The 23,292-nt window shown below is 45.2% G+C and overlaps 2 protein-coding genes across 3 annotated transcripts in view; both read left to right on the forward strand.

Moving 5' to 3' along the window:
- Window positions 1–19,628, forward strand: part of LOC147419636 (uncharacterized) — a 38,990-nt gene extending 19,362 nt beyond the window's left edge. The window contains exon 2 of one of the 2 annotated variants that reach the window (XM_086505643.1): window positions 18,324–19,628. In XM_086505643.1, coding sequence (XP_086361769.1) covers window positions 18,324–19,304 — 981 coding nt within the window. In that variant the 3' untranslated portion in view covers window positions 19,305–19,628. The remainder of the gene's footprint in view (window positions 1–18,323) is intronic. The other variant, XM_086505644.1, reaches the window with a different exon arrangement.
- Window positions 15,505–18,314, forward strand: LOC147419637 (uncharacterized). Its single transcript, XM_086505645.1, has 4 exons — window positions 15,505–15,757; window positions 15,838–15,968; window positions 16,351–16,385; window positions 16,466–18,314. The coding sequence occupies exons 1-4, from the start codon at window positions 15,507–15,509 to the stop codon at window positions 16,577–16,579; spliced, it is 531 nt and encodes a 176-aa protein (XP_086361771.1). The 5' UTR covers window positions 15,505–15,506; the 3' UTR covers window positions 16,580–18,314.
- Window positions 19,629–23,292: the final 3,664 nt, after the last annotated feature.

Here is a 23,292-nt window from a genome sequence, read left to right on the forward strand (position 1 = left end):
GACACTGATAAGCATGAAGATTTGAATGATAATGACAAGCATGATAAATTGCATGATAATGACAAGCCTGATGATTTGCATGAAGATGATGTGATTGTTCACAAGGATGATGTGTTAGTTGATACTTTCTCTAGTGAAGCTAACCTCATTGTAGCGACGATCAATCACGAAGCACCGATCTTCGCTCTCGAGTCGAGGTCCAAGAACCCCCTCAGGAAGAACTGATGTTGGCTCTCGAGCCTAGGTCCACAGAACCTCCACAGGAAGTATTATGTGTTTGAATGATTAGTGAGCACGCATTGTTCGAGTGTTTCATTCGTGATGCTTTCCGGTATTTTAGTCACCGTTCTTATGTGATCTCTTTTCATAGGCATGACATCTTGTACGCTGAACACGATTCACTCATGAATGAGCACGGATGTATGCGGAACTCTCATGAAAAGATGAAATGTTTTCACCCAAGGAATTCACATTCCATGTCTCTTCCTTGGCATGACACAGTACCCGAAAGAGCACAAGAAGGATTGAGCATCAAGCATCGGCATTTCCATTGTGTTTTGCCATAGTTGATTGATTTAGATCAGAAAGCCTAGTTTCGACCCCATTGTAACAAACTGCTGACGTGTCGAAGCCTAAAGAATGGAGCCAACTTACAGATGCCGGCCGAGGGGTCTAAACCCTAAGAAGAACAAGCAGCAGAAGAAGTGTCACAGAGTGAGGACGTGGTTGCCCGAGTGCAGAAAACCCTAACCCTAATTTCTGCCAGAAACCCTAATTGCTGAAACCCTAATTCTGGAAATTTCTGAAAACCCTAATTGCTGAAAACCCTAACCCTAAGGCAGTAGACAAATTCCGAAAATTGCGATGACATGATGACGTGGCAGGCTGTACGGATTTCTGTAAATTGGGCTGGCAGCTTCTGGCATTGCTTTTTGGACCAGAAGCTTTTGAGTTTGAAAGCTTTTCATATAAACTGCTTTTCAGGCCAAGGGCCTTTAAATATGAGGCTAGGGCTCATTCTCTGGCATGCTTCCTGGAGAAGGTGCAAAGTCTGGAGTACCGGCTTGTACTTCGATGATGCAATATAAAGAAATACCGAAAGGGGCGCCAAGGTTTGGGGCCAATACTCTCTGGGGTGGAATTCCGCCACTCCGTGTCGCGTGTCGTCTCTCTCTCCATTTCAGTTCAGTTGTTATTTGAAGTGCTTAAAGTTGTTTAGTCTGTTCTTTTCTATTGGCACGTGGTGCCCGCCTTGTGACAGTGGTATCAGAGTATCAAGCGTGTGCTTTTCTAAAAGCATACTGGTCCTACAAAAGAACAGACAGAGCTATTGGAATTTGATTGGAGGTATCTTCGCCCTCCAACCCGGACTTATTAGCCACTCCCACCCTTACTTCATCGCGCATCGGGCGCGCTCCCGTCTTCACCGCAGTGTCTTACAGGGCATAAGCCAATTGAGATCACTCGCAAGAGAAGGATCCAGATTTGTTTCAAGTCACTGTTTTCCTCAGAAGCAGTGCCATGCAGATGTTGATGTCTACAGCTACCAAGCAGCATACTCTAAGTACTTGGCAAGCTTTCAAGAAAATTTTTGCCCGAAGTTATATGTTTCTGACATCTTCCTTCGGAGTGCAACTTTTGGCAGAGTGGGGTATCCTGAAATGCTTGCCATGGAAACCCTAGCAGATTATAACTTGAAGTTTCTCGACATCTCCCAGTAGATGTCTCTTCACGAGCAGATGAACTTGGAGACCGAGTGTGATTGCTATCTTGGGACTACCATCGCCGCCAAAGAAACACTGTTTGTCCAAGAGCTGATGGACCATGCTGTGCTCGGCTACTACCTTACGGAAGAAACCTAACCCTAATTTTTGGTGTAGGTTTTAGGATGGAAAGTCAGTCGACTTTTCGAGCTCGACTGATGTTGAGATTGCTTTTTAAGTTTGAGTTCTGTTTGAGCTTGTTTGGTGATCCTGTTTGGAATTTGTTTGAAATGGATGGTATCTGTTTTGAACCTGTTTTGGTGCCGATTTGAATTGTTTGACTCTGGTTTGATACTGGTTTCAATGATTGGTGATTTTACTCCCGGGTGGAGAAGTGAGAAATGATGGTTGAGAATGCTTGTTCATACTCATGGCCCGGACCCTTGTGGTTATCTGCGGGGGGAGTATTAAATGATTGAAAAGTGTTGTTTTTACTCATGGCCCGGACCCTTGTGGTTATTTACGGGGGGAGTTGTTATTTTTACTCATGGCCTGGACCCTTGTGGTTATTTACGGGGGGAGTATTGTTGTTGTTACTCATGGCCCGGACCTGGATGGTTATGCGGGAGGAGTATTAAGAAGTCTGAGCGGTGGTTACTCTCAGCACCTCCAAACGACGCAGGCTGCGGTCTGGGGGGCATTTGGTTGTAAAAGGCCTCTATATCTCATGGCCCAGACCTTTTTAGGTTATTTGCGGGAGGAGTGATGAGGGAGTCGTTGAACAGCTCATGGCCCGGACCTGGATGGTTATTTGCGGGGGGAGTGTTCATCGGCGGCTTTATGTTTCTATGTCTTGTAACATGCATATGTGAGCATTTGTGTTGCATTGTGATGTGCCAACCAGTGAATATTCCTAATTGGATGAGATTGCCTGGGTACGTAATTTTAGTGCATCAAGACACCCGAGGAAGATCAGTAGGGTCTGGGTGTGATAGCTAATTTTACTACGCCCGAATATCAAGAGTTTCGATCTGGACGAAAGGAGAAGCTAACTCCTTGATCAAAACAGCCGATAGGAGCAACTAACTCCTTGATCAAAAGAGCGGAAAGGAGAAGCTAACTCCTTAATAAAAAGAGCAAACTGATTGTCCCTCGGAATGTCCCTCGGAAATTTTTGAGCTAACTTGAGTTGTTTTGCAGATATGCTGTAATCGTGGACGATTACTCTCTTCAAGAAGGGGAGATGTAACAAACTGTTGACGTGTCGAAGCCTAAAGAATGGAGCCAACTTACAGATGCTGGGCGAGGGGCCTAAACCCTAAGAAGAACAAGCAATAGAAGAAGTGTCACAGAGTGAGGACGTGGTTGCCCCAGTGCAGAAAACCCTAACCCTAATTTTTGCCTGAAACCCTAATTTTGAAAACCCTAATTGCTGAAACCCTAACCCTAAAACCTGCAAACCCTAATTTCTGCCAGAAACCCTAACCCTAAGGCAGCAGACAAATTCGGAAAATTGCACTAACATGATGACGTGGCAGGTTGTACGGATTTTCGTAAATTGCGTTGGCAGCTTTTGGCATTGCTTTTTGGACCAGAAGCTTTTGAAAACTTTTTATGCTTTTTTGACCAGAAGCTTTTGAGTTTGAAAGCTTTACATATAAACTGCGTTTGAGGCCAAGGGCCTTTAAATATGAGGCTAGGGCTCATTCTCTGGCATGCTTCCTGGAGAAGGTGCAGAGTCTTGAGTACCGGCTTGTACTTCGATGATGCAATATAAAGAAATACCGAAAGGGGCGCCAAGGCTTGGGGCCAATACTCTCTGGGGTGGAATTCCGCCACTCCGTGTCGCGTGTCATCTCTCTCTCCATTTCCGTTCAGTTGTTATTTGAAGTGCTTAAAGTTGTTCAGTCTGTTCTTTTCTATTGGCACGTGGTGCCCGCCTTGTGACACCCATTGTTTGTGTGTGTTTGATGGACGGTTTGGCACTCGGTCTATATGTTCATCTACATTGCATGCACAATTTTTTTCGAAGGAATATAAATTTTCCAGTCACTTTACATGGAATGGGTATGTTCATGTTTTTGTATTGGAAGTGGTTTCAGGAATTTTCAGCCTCGGAGATTCTTGAACAAGGTAGACGCATGACTCTAAACGAAGTGGAAGCATTGAAGGAGCCACGGAAGACTTTGTGTCGCTTTTGGCGTGGCCCAAAGAAGCAAGCGTTGCAGACCTTTATGAAGATCAAGTATCGCATGACCCACGCATCAGAGTAGGCCGGCGTAGAGTCCTTCACAGGATTCCAGACATTGTTGGCGATCTCCCTCGATGCCATACAGTTCGATACCAGTACCTCACTTTGAAAAGGAGGGGATGTCACGTGTACATCTAACCCTATGTGTACGTGGACAAGCTACTTCATGACATGGGTTCAGTTCAGTTAGATAGGAAGTGATCTGGCACTTTTGTGAGTCTGTTCGCAGACCGTGCATGTCCAGACACTTAGATTAGATGCATATCCTCTGGTTGCACACAACATGACCATTAGATTTTCATCAGAACCCATCAGGAGCATTTTTACAGTGCATAGACCTATTTTCCCTTATTTTGACATTTTTCACTAATTATTTTTAAGTGACTTTTGTTGGAAACTGGGTAGGGCAATTTGACTTGGCAAGTACATAAGAAACCTAGAGCTAGCACTTTCTGGCAGAAGAGGCAGCAGGGACCGCGTGTTCAACAGGCACCTTCTTAGCAGGGCCCCCACAGGACACCTAGCGTTTTTGGAGCAGAGACCCTAGTGTTTTCTGCATCAGCAACAGCTAGCGTTTTCGCATTTGCAGCAGCCTGGCGACAAAAGACTACAGATCAGCCCTAGTGTTAGCAGATTTCCATAGCAGAACAGAATTCAGCCTAGCGTTTTGCAGATTCATCGCGACAAATCCACAAGATAGGCAAGCGTTTTCAGTTTTCAGCAGTCCGACACCGTTGTAAAAGCCCCGAACCTCGCAAATCTCACCTTTCCGCGTAGATCCTCGCCGCACGGTCAGATCCCGCGAAGTTTGCAGTTTTAGCCCGGAAAACGCAGATTTCAGCATCGGCGTTTTCAGCGCGTCGTCGTCATCGACCTAGAGTCAGAATTCAACAGATAAAGATTTGTAGATTTCAGCCATTAGCATTCTCAGATTTCAGCCCGTCGCGTCGTCGTCCTCATTGTCGTCGACATCATCGTCGACATCGTCGGCAAGTCCAAGCATTGTAGAGATTTGTGCTATCATAAGTAGACCGCTCTCGCCATAGTGAGTGGGGCCTTCGGAGGAGGGTCTGACAACATTCTGGTGTCGTATTCTTTTCTCTCTATCTCTCAGTCTCATGTACCTTCATTCACAGTGTTCATCCACTTTCTTTGTGTCCATTGCACTCTCTCACTAAAGGAATGGAAGGCTCTCCCTTCCGTAAGTAAAAGGAACCTTGAGCACAGTTCGGAGCACTCATCTTGAGCAAAGTTCAACATTCACTTCTGCTGCACCTTACATCTGCGCGTCAAAAAGCTGGCTAATCCGTGCATCAACCACCTCTTCTAATTCTTGCTCTGTAAACATCCTTGGAGTAGGAGGTTTCTTGAGTGCCGGTTTGAGGGGTAGCTCCGTAGTTTGCAGCCACTGTGAGTGCACCTTGTCGAAGGAGATCTGGGTGAAAAATTTTGCAAGTTTAGGGTCCTTTGCAAAATTCATCATCAGCTTTGTCGCATCATCGATCAATCTCCAATGTTCCATCTCTTCAAGCTCCGCCTGAGTAGGCCGAGGCGGGCCGTACTAGCGTGAATCTTCTTCGTGATCTCTTCCCGCATCTCCGGATGCAGAGGAAGTCGACTTTCCTTTGCTTGAATCCATAAGTGCCGTGTAAAGAGGATCGGATTTCCGGTAGAAGAGAAATCGGCCGCCCTCTGATACCACTGTAACAAACTTGGACACTCCAAGTCAAGAATATACCGCGACACGACAGGAACTCACTTCAAAACAGTTCACAAATTGATTTGACACCGGCCCGACGGAGTTCCGTGCCAAGTGGTACTGGCCCCAAAGACTGGCGTGCCTATCAGTATTTCTTTTTATATTAAATCTATTGCACAAAGTACAAGGGAGTAGGAGGGTCTCACTCTCAGACTCTGCGTCCAGATGCTCTGAGAAGTGAGAGCCCAAAGTACACTTATAAAGGTTTAGAAGGGATGCCAAAAGTAGAGCCCCAAAAGTTGCCAATTAAAAGCATTAAAAAATAATGCCATTCATCTCACAAGGCTTGCTTGATAAAGCAACTCAAAATAAAGCAATTTTTCCCCAAAAGCTCTCTCTCTCTCTCTCTCGCGTAGAAATCTGCCTTGCAATTGCGTAGGAAAAAGCAGCAGTTCCGTACGGCAGTCCCACGTCAGCAATCCGTACAACTTTCGCGTTTTCCGGCCCCCATTTCCGGGGGGCCCGTACGGCAGTGCCACGTTAGTCCTAGACAGCGGAGTCGGCATTTCAGCGGGGTGTGTATGTGTGTGTGTACAAGGCAGCCATGTCACCAGTTTGTGATAGCATTAACAGAGGATTGTGGGTTATGTGGGTTCTTTAGGTTCATTAAATGGGTTCTTAGGACGTGCTCTTTATATAACCCTTGACGTGACATTGATAACAACGACCTTCCTTAGAATAAATGACTTGTTCTTCTGCCGTTATGTATCCTCCTAAAATTCCTCGTGCAGCTTTTTCATATGGGGTGAGCTTAGGTTTAGCAAGTGCGTTAGCTTTACCCTTAGATTCATTTGAAAGTTCTTTTCCTAAAGACTAGAGGAAGATTGTCTAGAAGAGTTACTGTTCTTACTGTTCTGTGGATTCTGAGGAGTCAGAGAGGTATTGTGAGAAGACTTGTTCTCCTTAGGCTTTCCTTTGTTGTGCTTCATCTTCTGTGCGAGAGCAATAGCTACCGCCTTGTTGAGATCTACAGGGTCAAAGACTTCTACATCAAACTTGATATATTCGTCCAACCCGAAAAGGAATGCCTCTTTGCGCTCATCATCCGACTTGCGTAATTGGAAAGACATGACTTGCATATCATTTTGCTTAAGATTGCGCCAATCTTCTTTCAACCACGTTAAGTATTGAGGTGGCATAAACTGCGCCTTAAGCTGGTCTTGGAAGTCGGCCCAATTGAAGGAAAGGGGCATGCCTTCTTCGGATTCCTCTAGGTGCATGGCCAACTGTGCCTCTTGCCACGCTTGATACCAGTTAATGGCATCACCGGCAAGATACATGGCTGCCGTCAAAACTTTGCTATTTCTTGTCTTCTTAGTTGTCGCAAAATAAGCATTAAATTGATGCAACCTAGAATGAATAACACTAGCATCCATCTTACCGTCATACTTATTGAATGTCAACTTCTCCGTTATTGGATTGTTGGAGTCTGAATCTCTGCTTGTGCTACCTGATGATTCTTTGAGTGGCCCGGACTTTGAGGTGGGTACTTGTAGGACCAACTCTTGCATGCGGTGGTCTCTCTGCGCCTCACGTATTAATCCCAAGGCCGCTCGTCTGTCTTTGGCCGCTGTGCGTTGGGCTTCGCGTGCTTGCTCATGCTCAAGCTCAATAGCTGCCTTTCTTTCTTCGGCCGCCAAGCACGCTTGCTCACTCTCACGCTCATGCTCCAAGGCTACCCTTCTTTCTTCGGCCGCCAAGCGTGCTTGCTCGTGCTCGCGAAAGGAGGCGTGTTGCGTCTCTTGTTGTAGACCAAAGCCTCCATAGGATTTGGTACAAACCGTGGCGTAGATGGAGAAGGGGGAGGGTCGGAAAAACCTCCTGGTGGGGAAAATTTTTCTTCACCACCTCCATGCTCATCACCTTCATGCAAAGTATCCATTCCGCTTCGGGTGATAACCATACACTGAGATCTAGGGTACTTAAGTTCGCAAGGAACTTGGGTTCTTGAGTTCTTTAGCTTGCAATTTTTGTTAGAGAAGCCTTTTCTCTTACCCGAGCTCAACTCTTCCCTGCGGGCGCACCCCTTGGCGGCCTTGCGCTCACACGAAAGTTGCTTTTTCCCATCTAACGTCGATTTGCCGGCTGCTAAGTGCACGGTCCGCTCTCAATGAGTGAAAAGCGGAACAAGGGGAGGCCGGACAAGCCCTTCTTTCTTGGGTTACCTGTCACTCTTCAAAAACACGATTAGGAATAGGCACGCCCAAGTGGACTTGGGCTATGTGCGACCCCAACAAGCAAAAAAATTATTGTGGTTCTTTCCTTGAGTGATATAGAACACTGCCAAAGCTCTGATACCAATGTAAGGTGCAGCGGTAGTGAATGTTGAACTTTGCTCAAGATGAGTGCTCCTGTAAGGTGCAGCGGAAGTGAATGTTGAACTTTGCTCAAGATGAGTGCTCCGAACTGTGCTCAAGGGTTCCTTTTACTTACGGAAGGGAGAGCCTTCCGTTCCTTCAGTGAGAGAGTGCAATGGACACAAACAAAGTGAATAGACACTGTGTGTGAAGGTGCTGAGACTGAGAGATAGAGAGAGAAAAAAATATGACACCGGGAAGTTGTCAAACCTCCTCCAAGGGCCCCACTCTCTATGGCGAGTGCGGTCTACTTATGATGGCACAAATCTCTACAATGCTTGGACTTGCCGACAATGTCGACGACAACGAGATGGGCTGAAATCTGAAAAGGCCAAGGGTTGAAATCTGCAAATCTTTATCTGCTGAATTCTGATTCTATGTCGATGACGACCGTACGACGATGACGCGCTGAAAATGCAGATGCTGAAATCTGCGTTTTCCAGGCTGAATCTGCAAACTTCGCGGGATCTGATCGTGCAGCGAGGATCTGCTGCGGGAAGGTGAGATCTGCGAGGTTCGGGACTTGTTCTGCGGAGTCAAAACTGAAAACGCTGGTCCTAGGGCTGAACCTGTTGCGATGGAAATGCAAAACGTTGAGGATGATCTGCAAACCAAAAATGCTAGGCTGAATTCTGCTTCCTACGGTGGAAATCTGCTAACGTTGGGAATCTGCTATCTTCTGGGGAATCTGCTAACGCTAGGGCCGATCTGTTGTCTACCTTTGCCGGGAATCTGCAAGTGCAAAAACACTGGCTGATCTGATGCAAAAACGCTAGGCCTTCCGGTGAGTGAAAACGCTAGAGTGGTCGCAGGGGGGGAAGTCTTGCTGAGAAGTTGCTTGATGAACACCGAGTTCCTGCTGCCTCTTCTGCTGTGGAATGCTAGCGCTAGGTTTCTTATATATAAACTTATGAAATTTTCCCTACCTAGTTCCCAACAAAAGTCACTTAAAAATAATAAGTGAAAAATGTCAAAAATAGGGAAAATAGGTCTATGCACTGTAAAATGCTCCCGATGGGTTCTGATGGAAATCTGATGATCATGCTGTGTGCAACCAGAGGATATGCATCTACTCTAAGTGTCTGGACATGCACAGTCTTCGAACACTCACAAAAGTGCCAGATCACTTCCTATTCTAGACTAACTTGATTGAACTGAACCTTGGTCATGCTTAGCTTGTCCACGGATACATAGGGTTGGATGTGTCACGTGACATCCCCTCCTTTTCAAAGTGAGGTACTGGTACCGAACTGTATGGCGTCGAGGGAGATCGCCAACAACATCCGAAATCCTTGAAAAGACTCTTTGCCGGCCCACTCTGAGGTGTGGGTCGTGCGATACTTGAACTTCATAAAGGTCTGCAACGCTTGCTTCTTTGGGCCTCTCCGAAAGCGACACAAAGTCTGCTGTGGCTCCTTCAATGCTTCATCTTTGTTCATAGTCATGCGTCTACCTTCTTCAAGAATCTCCGAGGCTGAAAATTCCTGAAACCACTTCCACACAAAAACATGAACATACCCATTCCATGTAAAGTGACTGGAAAAATACTAATCTTCTGTAGAGCCTGTGCATGCAATGTAGATGAACATAGAGATGGAGTGCCAAACCGTTCATCAAACACATGCAAACAATGAGATCGAATCTTGACTTTTGGATTTAAATCAATCAACTGTGGCAAATCACAATGGAAATGCCTATGCTTGATGCTCAATCCTTCTTGTGTTCTTGCTACGAACGTGTCATGCCAAGGAAGAGACATGGAATGTGACTTCCTTGAATGCAAACATTTAATCTTTTCATGAGAAATCCGCATACATCCGTGCTCATCCATGAGCGAATCGTGCTCAACATACTATATGTCATGCCTAGGAAAAGGGATCACATAAAGACGCTGACTAAAATACAAGAAACGATCACGAATGAAATACTCGTACAATGCATGCTGACTAATCATTCGTACACATAATACTTCCTGTGAGGGTTCGTTGGACCTAGGCTCGAGAGCCAAGATCGGTTCTTCGTGAGGGGGTTCTTTGGACCGAGGCTCGAGAGCCAAGATCGGTTTTTCGTGATTGGTCGTCTCTGCAATGAGGTTAGCTTCACTAGAGAAAGTATCAACTAACACATCATCCTTGTGAACAATCACATCATCTTCCTGTAAATCATCATGCTTGTGAGAAATCACATCTTGATCATGCAAATCATCATGCTTGTCATTATTATCCAAATCATCATGCTTATCATTGTCATTCAAACCATCATGCTTATCATAATCATTCAAATCGTCATGCTTATCATCATGCGAATCTTGTGTGTCGTGCTTTGGAAAAGAAGAGACTGAGAGAGTCTCCTTTTCTCGAATCTCTTGCATTTGTGCCTGCACTTGAGAAAAGAATCGGAACAAGGCGGCTTTCCTTTCGTTGTGCTCATGCTCTATGGCTGCCATTCTTTCTTTGTGTTCACGTTGTATTTCTTCTTTTCTTTCTCCAAGCATGCTTGCTCGCGCTCACGCTCAAAGTCGGCCATTCTCTCTGCTTTTCTTGCTTTGCGTTCTAACTTCTTGTCCATCATCATCTTGTCGAAAAGCTCCATAGGAGTTAGTGCAATCCTTGGCGTAGATGGGGAAGGGGGAGGATCGGAAAAACCTCCTGGTGGGGAAAACCCTTCTTCGCCACTCCCTTGCTCACCACCTCCATGCGAAGCCATTCCGCTTCGAGTGATGACCATCCACTAAAGTTTTGGGTTCTTGTGGGTGCTCGTGGGTTCTTGTGGTCTTGGGTTCTTAAGTTCACGAGGAACTTGGGTTCTTGGGGTTCTTGAGTTCTTGAGATTCTTACGGGTCTTGAGGTTCTTGAGGTTCTTCTTTCGCGTGCAATCTGTGTTAGAGAAGGATCTTCTCTTCACCCGAGTTCTGCTCTTTTCCGCCGGCGCACCCCTTGGCAGCCTTGCGCTCACACCAAGGTTGGTTTTTCCCACCTTACGTCGATTGGCCGGCCGCTAAGTGCACGGGCCGCTCTCAATGAGTGAAAAGAGGCACAAGGGGAGGCTGGACAAGCCCTTCTTTCTTGGGTTTCCTGTCACTCTTCAAAAACACGATTAGGAATCGACACGCCCAAGAGGTTTTGGTTACGTGCGACCTCAACAAGCAAAAATGGTTCTTTCCTTGAGTGATACAGAACACTGCCAAAGCTCTAGTACCAATGTAAGTGAATGTTGAACTTTGCTCAAGATGAGTGCTCCGAATTGTGCTCAAGGGTTCCTTTTACTTACGGAAGGGAGAGCCTTCCGTTCCTTTAGTGAGAGAGTGCAATGGACAGAAACAAAGTGAATTGACAATATGTGTGAAGGTCAGAGTTACCAGGGAACGCCCCCCTGTGGGCTGGAAATGCCATTCCGGAGGGTTTTCATGGCCTGGAACGGCCAGACGTTCCGTAGGGGGATTTGGTACCGGAACGGCTCGAAACGGCAGATTTTCAGATTTTTGAGCTTTATCTTGTGAGGCTCCCCCTTCTTAAATGTGCTTCCCCCCACCCCTTACCTTCACAACGCACACAAGCTTTTAAGGGTCAAAGCCCAAGCTCTACCCTCTCGAGCCTCGAGTCTTGACTCTCAAGCTCTAGCCTTGTTAGTGTAGACTCTAGACTTTAGAGTCGACAAGGCTCTCTCCCTCTCCCCCTCTCCTCAAGCTCTCTCGAGAGTCGAGTCTCCCACTTTTAAGCTCTCTCTCTCCGCGTCCCTCCCCCCTCAAGCTCTCAAGTCTATACGACACACGTTGGCCATGGTAAGGTTGAATGGTCTTCAAATCAAGTTTTTTGTGAGTATTAGAGTCAAAGGACTCTGACACTATCACACAGAGCTTAAAATTGCATTATTTGGGTGTTTTTATGCCTCCCGTTCCACGCCATTCCCGTTTCGGACTCCTCACCAATACCCCGTTCCGCGGGGGATCCCGTCGCCGTTCCCGTTCCGGGTAACTATGGTGAAGGTGCTGAGACTGAGAGATAGAGAGAGAAAAGAATACGACACCGGGAAGTTGTCAAACCCTCCTCCAAGGGCCCCACTCTCTATGGCGAGCGCGGTCTACTTATGATGGCACAAATCTCTACAATGCTTGGACGTGCCGACGATGTCGACGACGATGAGGACGACGACGAGACGTGCTGAAATCTGAAAATGCTAAGGGCTGAAATCTGCAAATCTTTATCTGGTGAATTCTGACTCTATGTCGATGACGACGGTACGACGACGACGCGCTGAAAACGCAAACTTTGCAGGATCTGATCGTACGGCGAGGATCTGCTGTGGGAAGGTGAGATCTGCGAGGTTCGGGACTTGTTCTGCGGAGTCTAGGGCTGAATCTGTTGCGATGGAAATGCAAAATGGTGAAGGTGTTGAGACTGAGAGATAGAGAGAAAAGAATACGACACCGGGAAGTTGTCAAACCCTCCTCCAAGGGCCCCACTCTCTATGGCGAGCGCGGTCTACTTATGATGGCACAAATCTCTACAATGCTTGGACTTGCCGACGATGTCGACGACGATGAGGACGACAACGAGACGTGCTGAAATCTGAAAATGCTAAGGGCTGAAATCTGCAAATCTTTATCTGCTGAATTTTGACTCTATGTCGATGACGCGCTGAAAACGCAAACTTCGCGGAATCTGATCGTGCGGCGAGGAACTGCTACAGGAAGTTGAGATCTGCGAGGTTCGGGACTTGTTCCGCGGAGTCTATGTTCTGAAAACTGAAAACACTGGTCCTAGGGCTGAACCTGTTGCGATGGAAATGCAAAATGGTGAGGATGATCTGCAAACCAAAAATGCTAGGTTGAATTTTGCATCCTACGGTGGAAATCTGCTCTAATGCTGGGAATCTGCTGTCTTCTGGGGAATCTACTAACGCTATGGTTGATCTTCTGTCTATCTTCGCCGGGAATCTGCAAATGCAAAAACGTTGGCTGATCTGATGCAAAAACTCTAGGCCTTCTGGTGAGTGAAAACGCTAGAGTTGTCGCAGGGGGGGGAGTCTTGCTGAGAAGTTGCCTGATGAACACTGAGTTCCTGCTGCCTCTTCTGCTGTGGAATGCTAGCGCTAGGTTTCTTATATACAAACTTATGAAATTTGCCCTACCTAGTTCCCAACAAAAGTCACTTAAAAATAATAAGTGAAAAATGTCAAAAATAGGGAAAATAGGTCTATGCAATGTAAAAATACTCCTGATGGGTTCTGATGGAAATATGATGATCATGTTGTATGCAACTAGAGGATATGCATCTACTCTAAGTGTCTGGATATGCACGGTCTACGAACACTCACAAAAGTGCCAGATCACTTCCTATTCTAGACTAACTTGACTGAATTGAACCTTGGTCATGCTGTAGCTTGTCCACGGACACATAGGGTTGGATGTGTCACGTGACAGCTTCGAATTGTGCTCAAGGGTTCCTTTTACTTATGGAAGGGAGAGCCTTCCGTTCCTTTAGTGAGAGAGTGCAATGATCGCAACAAACAAAGTGAAAGACATTGTGAATGAAGGTGTTGAGAGAGAGAGAGAGAGAGAGAGAGAGAGAGAGAGAGAGAGAGAGAAGAATACGACACGAGACAGTTCTCAAACCCTCCTTCAAGGAAGAGGTACTTGCGCTAGGCCTGATCTGCAATCTGTTGGCGTTGGAATCTGGTATCTGCTGAAAAACGCTAGGCACCTGCTGTTGTAGAAAGGCTAGGCTGATCTGCAACCAAAACACAATTTGATTCTTGTTGGCTGGAAAACGCTAGGCTTCCTGTCGGTCTTGCTGAGAAGGGGCAGTGCAAGTTGTTGGGACTTCTGCTGCCTCTTCTGCCAGAAAGTAGTAGCGCTAGTTTCCCAACAAAGTCACTTATTAAATAATAAGTGGAAAATGGATAAATAGGGAAAATGGGTTCTGTGCACTATAAAATTCTCATGATGGGTATTGATTGTCATGCTGATGATCATGCTGTGTGCAACCAGAGGATATGCAACTACTCTAAGTGCCTGGACATGTACGGCCTGCGCACAGGCTCACAAAGGTGCCAGAACACTTCCTATGCTGACCTTAACCCTAGACCGGAAGTAGTTTGTCCACATGCACATAGGGTTAGATGTGCACGTGACAAGTCATAGTTGCATACCCTCTCTTGCACAAGAACAGTCATTTCATTATGCAAGAATTTTACCGTGTGAACCACCTCTTATAAGTCATTTTATTAAAAGTGACTTTTGGAATTCTTTTTTGTAAGTTTGTTGGGAAGCTTGCCCTACCGAACATATAATTCCTATAAAAGAAACCCATTGGGCACTTAGTAGAAGCAGGGACACAGAAAGGGCAGGCACCGCAGCAGACCGGCAAGCACCCTCAGGCTCCCTAGCGTTTTCTGAGCAATTCAGCCCAGCATTTTCAGCATCAACAGCTCAGCGTTTTCAGCCCACAGCCACCAGCGTTTCAGTTTTCAGCCCTTAGCTTCGCTGGACCGCAACTCCCCGTTGCAGTTCCTTGCCGCATTGACCAACCCCAGCAGTAGATCAGCTTGGCGTTTTCAGTTTTCAGCCAAGACAGCCACGGTTTTGCATTTTCAGCCAGATCAGCCGAGCGTTTTTGCATTTCAGCATCAGTGCAACTCGGCGGCTGCTGATCCAAGCCGCAGTGCCGTAGCAGTAGCAGATCCCGAGCAAGAAGTCTAGCGTTTTCAGTTTTCAGCCTTGACGCTGTGTCGTCATCGACATCGTCATTGTCATCGCAGTCCCGGACTTGATGACGACACCATCGTCGTCGTCATCACAGTCACCATCGTTGTCGTCGACATCATCATCGTCGACATAGATTAGCAGTATCCGTCGTCGACATCACCGTCGTCGGTTTCACCGTTTTCGACACAGTAGTGTCGTCGACTTCATCCTCGTCGATAAAGACCCTTAGTACCTCGTCGTCGACTTCATCGTTTTCGACATAGACCTCATCGTCAACTTCCCCGTCTTCGACATAGAACTCGCAGTACCCGTCGTCGACATCACGTCTTTGACATAGTCCCCTTCAGTACTTTCAGTTTCCCTTCAATACCTAAGTAGCATCAGTATCCTTCAACATCAGTAGCATCAGTATCCATTAGCATCAACATCTCAGCATTTAGTCATTGTAGTCGCATTTGTGCAAGAATAAAGAAAGTACTTGCTCAGGCAACAAAGCAAGGGGGCCCTTGTGATTTGGGACTTGACATCCCTGTGTCGTCTCTTTCCTCTCTCTCTCCTCTCTCTTTCTTTCAGTTCAGTTCATTTCTTTCAAGTGAAGTAAAGTGTCCCTTGTGTTTGTGTGCGGAGTACTAGATCCGAGCAAAATCCTTATTCTCTTCCGCTACATCTGACAGTAGTTGCATACCCTCTGAAGAATCGCAACAAGTGTCATACGGTGAATCCGTGGGAGATGGCCACGGTGGCTTTCATTCGAGCATCAACATCCCTTTCTTCGGCATCATTTTGTGCATCAACCGGCACCGACAGTGACCGTCCACGTCCACTCTCTACCAACCCTACATCTTCGTCTTTTCCTCATTCTCGTCTACCCAAGCGGCAAGCAACTCTTGGAGAGAGTTGGAAACCGGCCTTGAAAGAGGAGGTAGATGTGGCCGTGGCAAGATTTTTCTACCACGACCATATTGCTTTCAATGTGGCACGGTAAGCTCTATAAGGCTTAAGCTCTAATCTTTAGTATGTACAATGTACATCACTAATGTACACTTTTTTTTTGACAATAGGTCTCCTTATTTTTACGAAATGGCACGGAAATCGGGGAGTTTAGAGTCTAGACCCACATATGTGCCTCCCTCTTTGGAGAGCGTGCGCACCACTCTTCTTGATAGAGAGAAGATGATTGTGGAGGCGGCATGTGCATCCACAAGGGCTTCATGGAAGAAGAATGGGGTATCCCTCATTGTGGATGGGTGGAGTGATACTCGTCGTCGCTTCATTCATGGCTTGGTGGCATATTCTCGGGGAGAGATGTATTTCGTTGACTCCCATGATGCATCGGGGACCGGGAAGAGTGCGCAAGTACTTGCATCGGAGTGGGTGCTTACCATAGAAGGTGGGAAAGGATGATGTCATTGCCATCGTCACCGATGGAGAAAATAGCAATCGTGCCGCCGGAGCCATCATCCAATCCCTTTATGCAAAAACCACGGTCACATATTGCATGGCTCATTGCCTCAACAATCTTCTCAAAGATATAGGCGCCTTGGAATGGATTTTCCCCATCATTGAGCATGCAGATACAATGGTGACTTTTGTCAACAATCATCAAAAGGTAATAATCTCATTTCAATTCGAATCTAATTTCAATATGAAATGACAATTTTAATTTTTAATATTGATTTTTCTAAATAGGTGAGGGTCGACTCTTCATTAGTGATGAGTCCTTGGCAATGCTTGAGGCAAGAAGTGCCAATGGAGTGTTATGCTGAGCACGAGCCGACATGCTGGAATGGTGGGAGGAAGTGAAGACGATTGTGAAGCCTATCATCCACCTCCTACGAGTGCTGTGTCAAACTCGAATTAGTAGTAGCTGCGCTCGAGGATCCATACGGCAATGATCTTTCCCACCTCGGAAAGAAGGGAGGCTTGAAGGAGGTCGCGCACCTCGCCTTTGCTAGGTCGGGTGCCGAGAATTTTGCAAAGAACAGAGGTGGCCTAAAGGAGCTCCACCTCTACTGCAAGGCTCGCTTGCTCCGTCGGCGCGAGAGCGAGTCGGATGGTAGTCTCTACGGTGTTGGGTGAGGGGACTTCATCGAGAGTCCCTCTGAGGTGAAGTAGAGGCCTCCATCTGTGTCTGCTAGTGCGAAGGGCGAGGAAGACGGCAATCTATTTGTTGCAAGCACTCCTTAGCCGGGAGGCCCGAGCAAGTTTTTGGGGAGAGGAGAAGGCGGGCTGAAGAGGATCGCACACAAGGGGAGGAGTGGGCTGCGAGCAAGGGAAGGAGGGGGCTGCGAGCGATGGCTGAGAGGGGTGGGTTGCGTAGTGGAGGGGAAGCGAAGGGAGCAGCAGCAGCAAGCAATCTAGATACCCCTCAACAGAATTGTGCACACACTCTTTTGCATCATCTCTCCCTCTCTCGTATTGAAGTGTAGCATTGTGTAGCTATGGTTACATCAGTTTATCTTCTCAGCCGCTTTCTCACAAAAGCGGTGGGAGGACACCACTCTAGAGGATGTATTTTCATGTCATAAACCTGCTACTACTCTGAGCTTTATGTTTATGGATGTTTTGCTCGTGTTCATGTGCCTTCAAGGAAGGGGACTTTGGATGCTAAACTCAAAGAGATGATCTTTTGTGGTTATGGAATATGAAAAGTCATATGGACAAGCATAGGGCGCCCTCTAAAAAATGGCCCAATGGTGGCTATACCAGACAAAATCTGGTGAATCCCCAAGAATTTTAGACTTCGTAGAGCCTCACAAGGCCGGGCATAGCCACAAAGAAGCCCTCGTTCACTAGATAGATGGGAAACTGAGGAGACGACCTCCGAAACGCTACCGGGTTCCGTACAAACGCTTGAACTAGTAGGTTAGGTGTCAGTTCGGTTTGATCATTGACTGACTGGCTGTTGTTTTGGGCAAATTTGGGTCTGTACACTAGAGACTCGACCCATGTGCTATTGGCGTCCCGCTGAATCTGTGATTCTGCGTATATAGCATATGCCATGGCTAGGTGCTGCTAATCTCAACAAACCAAACAATCCCCGCCCAAAAAATCAATGCCCTCCTGCTATCCTTCGCTGATAATTCCATACATGAATTGGCTTCTTATTGGACACGATATTAAGTGGATCGTTGTGTACGTGTGATTTTCAAAACATTCTAGGAGCAGGCAGACTGTTGATTGTTCAGAGGAGATGTGTGAGTCAGCTTCATAGGAAAACCTAAAGGTAGCCTGTGGTTACGAAGCGATTACCATTAAATGTGCTGGTCACTCGGCTGATCAATCTTGAATGTAGAATCCTGGAGTCCCTAACTTAGAAAAGTGGGTTTTTTTCTGCACTGCCTTCCTCATTGGAGGAGTTGATGTCAGCTGGACGATATTACAAATTTTGGCTGTGTATGTCCAGTCTCACAACATGAACTCACTGTCAAGTCACTTGCAATTTTTTGTGTTTTTAATAAGTTGTCAGAGTTTCTTTGGAAAAGCATGATATGTTTAGATGAAGCTATGTATCTAAATTCTTGCTTAGTTTCTGATCATGTTCCAGTCGGTGAGTTTGATATCTTTGCAGGCAAATACTTTCGTTATCCCACCATATATTATTGCGGAGGCAATGTCATCTCTTCACGGTTCTCTAGACCTAAGGTGGTCAGGTCCTATCACACCTTCAGAGATGCGATACGTTGAACAATATGTACAAGCGAGGTACCCTGAGTACTATGGTGGTGCCATCGGAAAAGACAATCTTCCAGATTTTTTCCTTTGGAAGGAGGATGGAGAGACCTCAGAGGTTGGAGGAAGTGGCAGCTCAACCCCGCGTGAGAGACGAGCATCACCTGGCTTTGGTGGTAACAGAGACTACTCTCCTTCCTTTGGCAATGCTCCCTCTGAGCTGAGGAAGACCCAGCTGAATGAACCTTCGCGACTACAGGAGTTACTAACGAAACGTGCTCTTCTGCCTGATACCGCAATTTCAGTGCCCGAGATGCATGCAAGAAATCGGGTGTTGAAGCTCTGTGGTGTCACTGATGATGATTATTTAGTTGTTTTTGCCACAGCTGTCCAGGAAGCAATGAGAATGGTTGGAGAAGGCTATCCATTTTTCAAGTCAAATTGTTACATGAGTGTCCTTGAGGAAAAGATGGATGCCATTAAAGAGTATGCTGTGCACAAGGAAGCAAAGTTTATACAAGCTCCGGCAAGCTGGTTGGATTTGCGAATTGCGGGCTCACAGTTGTCGCAGCATTTCAGGAGAAAGAGCAAGTACACTCCAAAGGGCTTATTTGCTTATCCACTAGAGATGAATGGTACACGAAACTCTCTGCATTGGGTCTCTGAGGCCCAGAGAAGCCTTTGGCATGTATTGCTAGACAGTTCAGATCTTGTACTTGGGGACAACAGCCTCATCCTCAATCTTCATAAACCTGATTTTGTACTTTGTTCCACTTATAAGATGCCTAACCAGCCCAACAAAGTTACATGTCTTTTGGTCCGGAGAAACTCTTTTTTTATAAATCCCCCTCAGTGAGGGCTATGTGCAACCCCGTGCTGGGTGTGCTCCGGATTATGACATCTTGTACACTGGATTTTGCATTGATGATGGCCATTTTCAATAACCAGACCACTTACATTCAATTTTGATGGACCAGTCCGTGTTTGTATCAACCAGTAAAAGTCGCATCTTGTGGATGTATCAATCAGCATCAGGACACCAGGAACTCTGTGCTCTTAGAAGATCCATGTACCAAAGATTCCACGACATTGTATCGAAGAGATTACAGAAGCTTGCTTGCTTCCAAGTGATGGGAATAATTGTATTTGCTAATATTTATTTCTATATTCTTTGTGAGTCTCCACGTCCAATTTATATTGTGATCAATTTTTTGAAGCATGTATGTTGATTTCTACTGAATTGTGTTTTTGGCTTTCTAAAGATTTTGAAAATGGGCCCTTTCATTTAAGAGCCTCGTATGGCCGTCCTTGTCGAATGCCGACGTGTCACTTCACCTCGTCTCTATTCAGATGAGACCTAAACATGGTTGTTTTCTTGGGTTCGAGAAATGTCAAGTACTTAAGGCAGTCGTTCTCTTGTAGAGAAGAAATCTAGGATAAAGTGAAGCGAATTCTAAGCGTGTCACGGGAACCCTTGGTTATATCATTTTTCTTTCACATACCATGTCTCGAGTTTAAAACATGTGGGATAAATCTTTGAGATCTCTTGGGATAGTTGCTACTATGACATAGATCCATCACTAGAGTGAAGCATTGCAATTTAGCACTTCTCACCAAGGCCTATGCAGCACCTTGGAACCCTTCAATTTCTATCAAGGCTTCTCCATTGTTCTTTACAATCATCCAACACCTCCTATCCTCCATCTACTGAGCTTGTAGTCATGGTTGACTACATTGGAACAAATTTTGCTTCACTAACTTTGCCACATCACCTGAATGAGCACTCTTGCTTGGTGCATACTTTATGCAAAAGCTATGAGCATTCTCTAAGAAAACTAACTAGATGGTCCATACAAGATAGAAAACAAGGTGAAAAGTCGCATTCGCCCACATAAGAGGAGGAGAAAGAGAGTGGGGCCCACTAAGCAATGCCCCTCTTTGTAGAAGTTGAAAACAAATGTCACCTTTCTCTCATATGGCCAACATATACATACGACGATGCTGAGTTATTGCCCTCTCTTACAAGAAAAAGGAAAATAAGAAAGGGCTTGCCATCATTTACTTGCTATGTGGCACTAAAATACAAGCTTTTTGCGACAATGGCTCCAAAGAGTTCCATGCTTTCCTAAGGCCTTATGTAGGCCAAAAAAATATCATGACTACATGCCCTTATTGAGAAGAAGAGCATGAACACTTGGAACTTGAATGAGGACTACTTCGATCTCAATCTAATGTTTAACATTCTTTTCTTTCACGCTAGGCAATCTTCTACAACTTTGAAATCACAACATACCCAAACCTCGTAGATAGAGGTAGCTCGGACTCTTAAGGTGAGTCTTCTCGGCCAGATAAGGTTGGCCAAACCACATGGGAAACACCCCTTGCTAGAACATATCTTCGAGCAGCCATGGGGTGTTGAACACACCACCTTTGGACTCATAGGCTATGACTCTTCCAATTGAGCTAGCACTCGGTGACGCATTGTAAAGTTAGGGCTTAAATGTTCAACGGATTTAACAATCTAGACCATTGTAAGATGACACCCCTTGTACATGTTTGGTTGACAACTTGGCATTGATCTTGTCCATCCTCTTTCACCTTGTTTTGTAATAAAATTTCTTGTTGTTAATCAATGAAGAAATAGCGCCTTGTATCTTCATAACTAGATCGTAAAGATTATTAACAATCTCTCACATTGAGAGAAGCAAGATGAAGAAAGCATGCATCATAAATAGTGTCATGCTCATCTATCCCTTGCATAAAGAAAGCTTCAGAAGAGTAGATGTTTGTCCATTTGTATCCATTCCATCATCATAAGCAACCCATTTGTATGCAAGCATCTATTTGTGGAGTGATTGAGCTCCTCATTTCCTCATATCGTGGTAGTTCTAAACAAACTTTCACCTTGCATTCAACTTTTTATTCCCATTGCCCCCTCACTTGGTTCTCATCTAGTCTCTTTTTATGGATTTCTCACCTTTTGCCTTAACTCCCTCATAGATACTTGTTCTTTCCTTCGTTAGCGGCGACACCTCAAAAACATTCAAACTAGGTTCACAACACAACCAATCTTGGAGTGTGTCCTTTCTATCTCAAGACTTATCATGATCTCTAACTCCTTCTTCTCATGAATTATGACTGAGATAAAGTGTGATCTCACATAAAGGTAAAAGGGATGCAATTCAAATATGAGGTCATTGATCCTTTTTGACGTATTAGAAAACATCATGCAATTTCCACAAGTTGATCATAAACAATGCATATACATTTTTTTTGTGTGATATACACAAGATTTTGATATTTTGTTCAAACCATCGAGTTTTGAGGGACTTCATATTGTCCTCGTATTCTTACGTTTGATATCTTTAAACAATATGTCCTTTGTCCCTCTTGCCTTGACCCAATTTAAAAGCATTCAAGTTGGGTCTAAGCTAGTAAGTACTTCTTAACCCCCCTTTAGTGTTGAGCTACTCTTTCAAATTTGTGCACATTTTGCCTTTCACGTTGCAAAAGATGGAGGCAAAGGAGGAGGTTACAACTTCTAATCAAGGATGAAGTAGGCTTTTTCTAAACACCCTTTTGAAGAAAGGAAGCAACATACATGTGTAGGTTATGACCATCAAAGAGGGGCAGGAGATAAGAAAATCAATGAGAAACGTCCTTAGTTGAAGCTTGAAGAAATCCTATCCTACTTCACCTCCTCATTTAATGAAGGGTCCAATGATATATATACCATTCATTCAACACACCTTAGTGCTTTCATTGTTATTTTGGCTTGGCACAACTTAAATCCCTTATTCATTTCACCTTGAAGTAGGGTGTAACTGCCTAAAATGGGGTGACTGTGTTGTGCATTATCTTAGAGCCAAGAAGATAGTCGAAAAAAAGGTGTCAAAAGGGAATTCTAAATCTTTGAATCTCAAGAAATATCTCTTTGACACATTGGTAATGCCTCTACTTGTTTATGGGGTAGTATCATTAGTGTCTCCACTCCAAAAGAGTTTGAAAATTTCAAAAAGCATCTTTTGGAAAACTTTCTCTTACATGCACATTCTCTTTGAGTATAGATCACATCCCAGTAAGGATATGAGCATGGAGAAGGTTGTGGAGTACGTGGTAAAGATGTGCCAAACCTTGCCACACCGCCTTCCTAGAATTGCATGGGAGGCAAGTAACAAAGTCCAAAAGACTCACAGAAGCAAAGTACTGAGCTCAAGATGGATGCACGACATCAAGAAGTCTTTTTGGTGATGCAATGTAGCACACTTGCTTCATGCTGCATCCCTATGTAAAAAGCTAGAGAAGGAGAGAGCTTCAACTCTTGCAAATACACACTTGCTCTATAAAACATAAGGAAATCCAATGTAATGAGAACTATGCACAACGATCAATGTAAAACTGCTAGTGAGTGATGCGACAAGATAAAAGGCCATCATTCTCAGTATGTGGAAATCACCCTTAGTACGCAGACCATGGCGGTGGTCTAGTTGTGGTACCACCAATGATGATCCCCTTGTCTGTGACCTCGTGCAACCAATAATACAGGAAAGAAGTCATTCAAGAAAACCATGTGTTTAGCTTGATACTCGTTCTCAATCTCAACACCATATCATACTCAAAGCATCTCAATTAATTCCATTAGCTACTCCCAAGGCCTTCATGATGGTTTTGCAATCTTCTTATATGGACTCACATACCCAAGGTTAATGTTGCCAGCCAGGACCCTCCCTTTGATGAAGTGGTAGCAGCTATGAAAATATGCTTACAACAAAATTTCAGATTTGCAAAAACCTAAACTTTAACATTCCTACCAACACAAGGGGGAACCCTGTGTTGCTCAAAAT

The sequence above is a fragment of the Adiantum capillus-veneris genome, chromosome 29 (genome assembly GCF_014529385.1).
Source record: "Adiantum capillus-veneris isolate H3 chromosome 29, ASM1452938v2, whole genome shotgun sequence".
NCBI lineage: Eukaryota > Viridiplantae > Streptophyta > Polypodiopsida > Polypodiales > Pteridaceae > Adiantum > Adiantum capillus-veneris.

Bases quoted from the DNA above. Each gene is read 5' to 3' on its own strand.
- LOC147419637 (XM_086505645.1), top strand. From the start codon at position 15,507: ATGGCCACGGTGGCTTTCATTCGAGCATCAACATCCCTTTCTTCGGCA. The intron at 15,969-16,350 runs GTGCATCCACAA...TTGAGCATGCAG, and splicing joins GATGATTGTGGAGGCGGCAT to ATACAATGGTGACTTTTGTC. The intron at 16,386-16,465 runs GTAATAATCTCA...TTTTCTAAATAG, and splicing joins TTGTCAACAATCATCAAAAG to GTGAGGGTCGACTCTTCATT.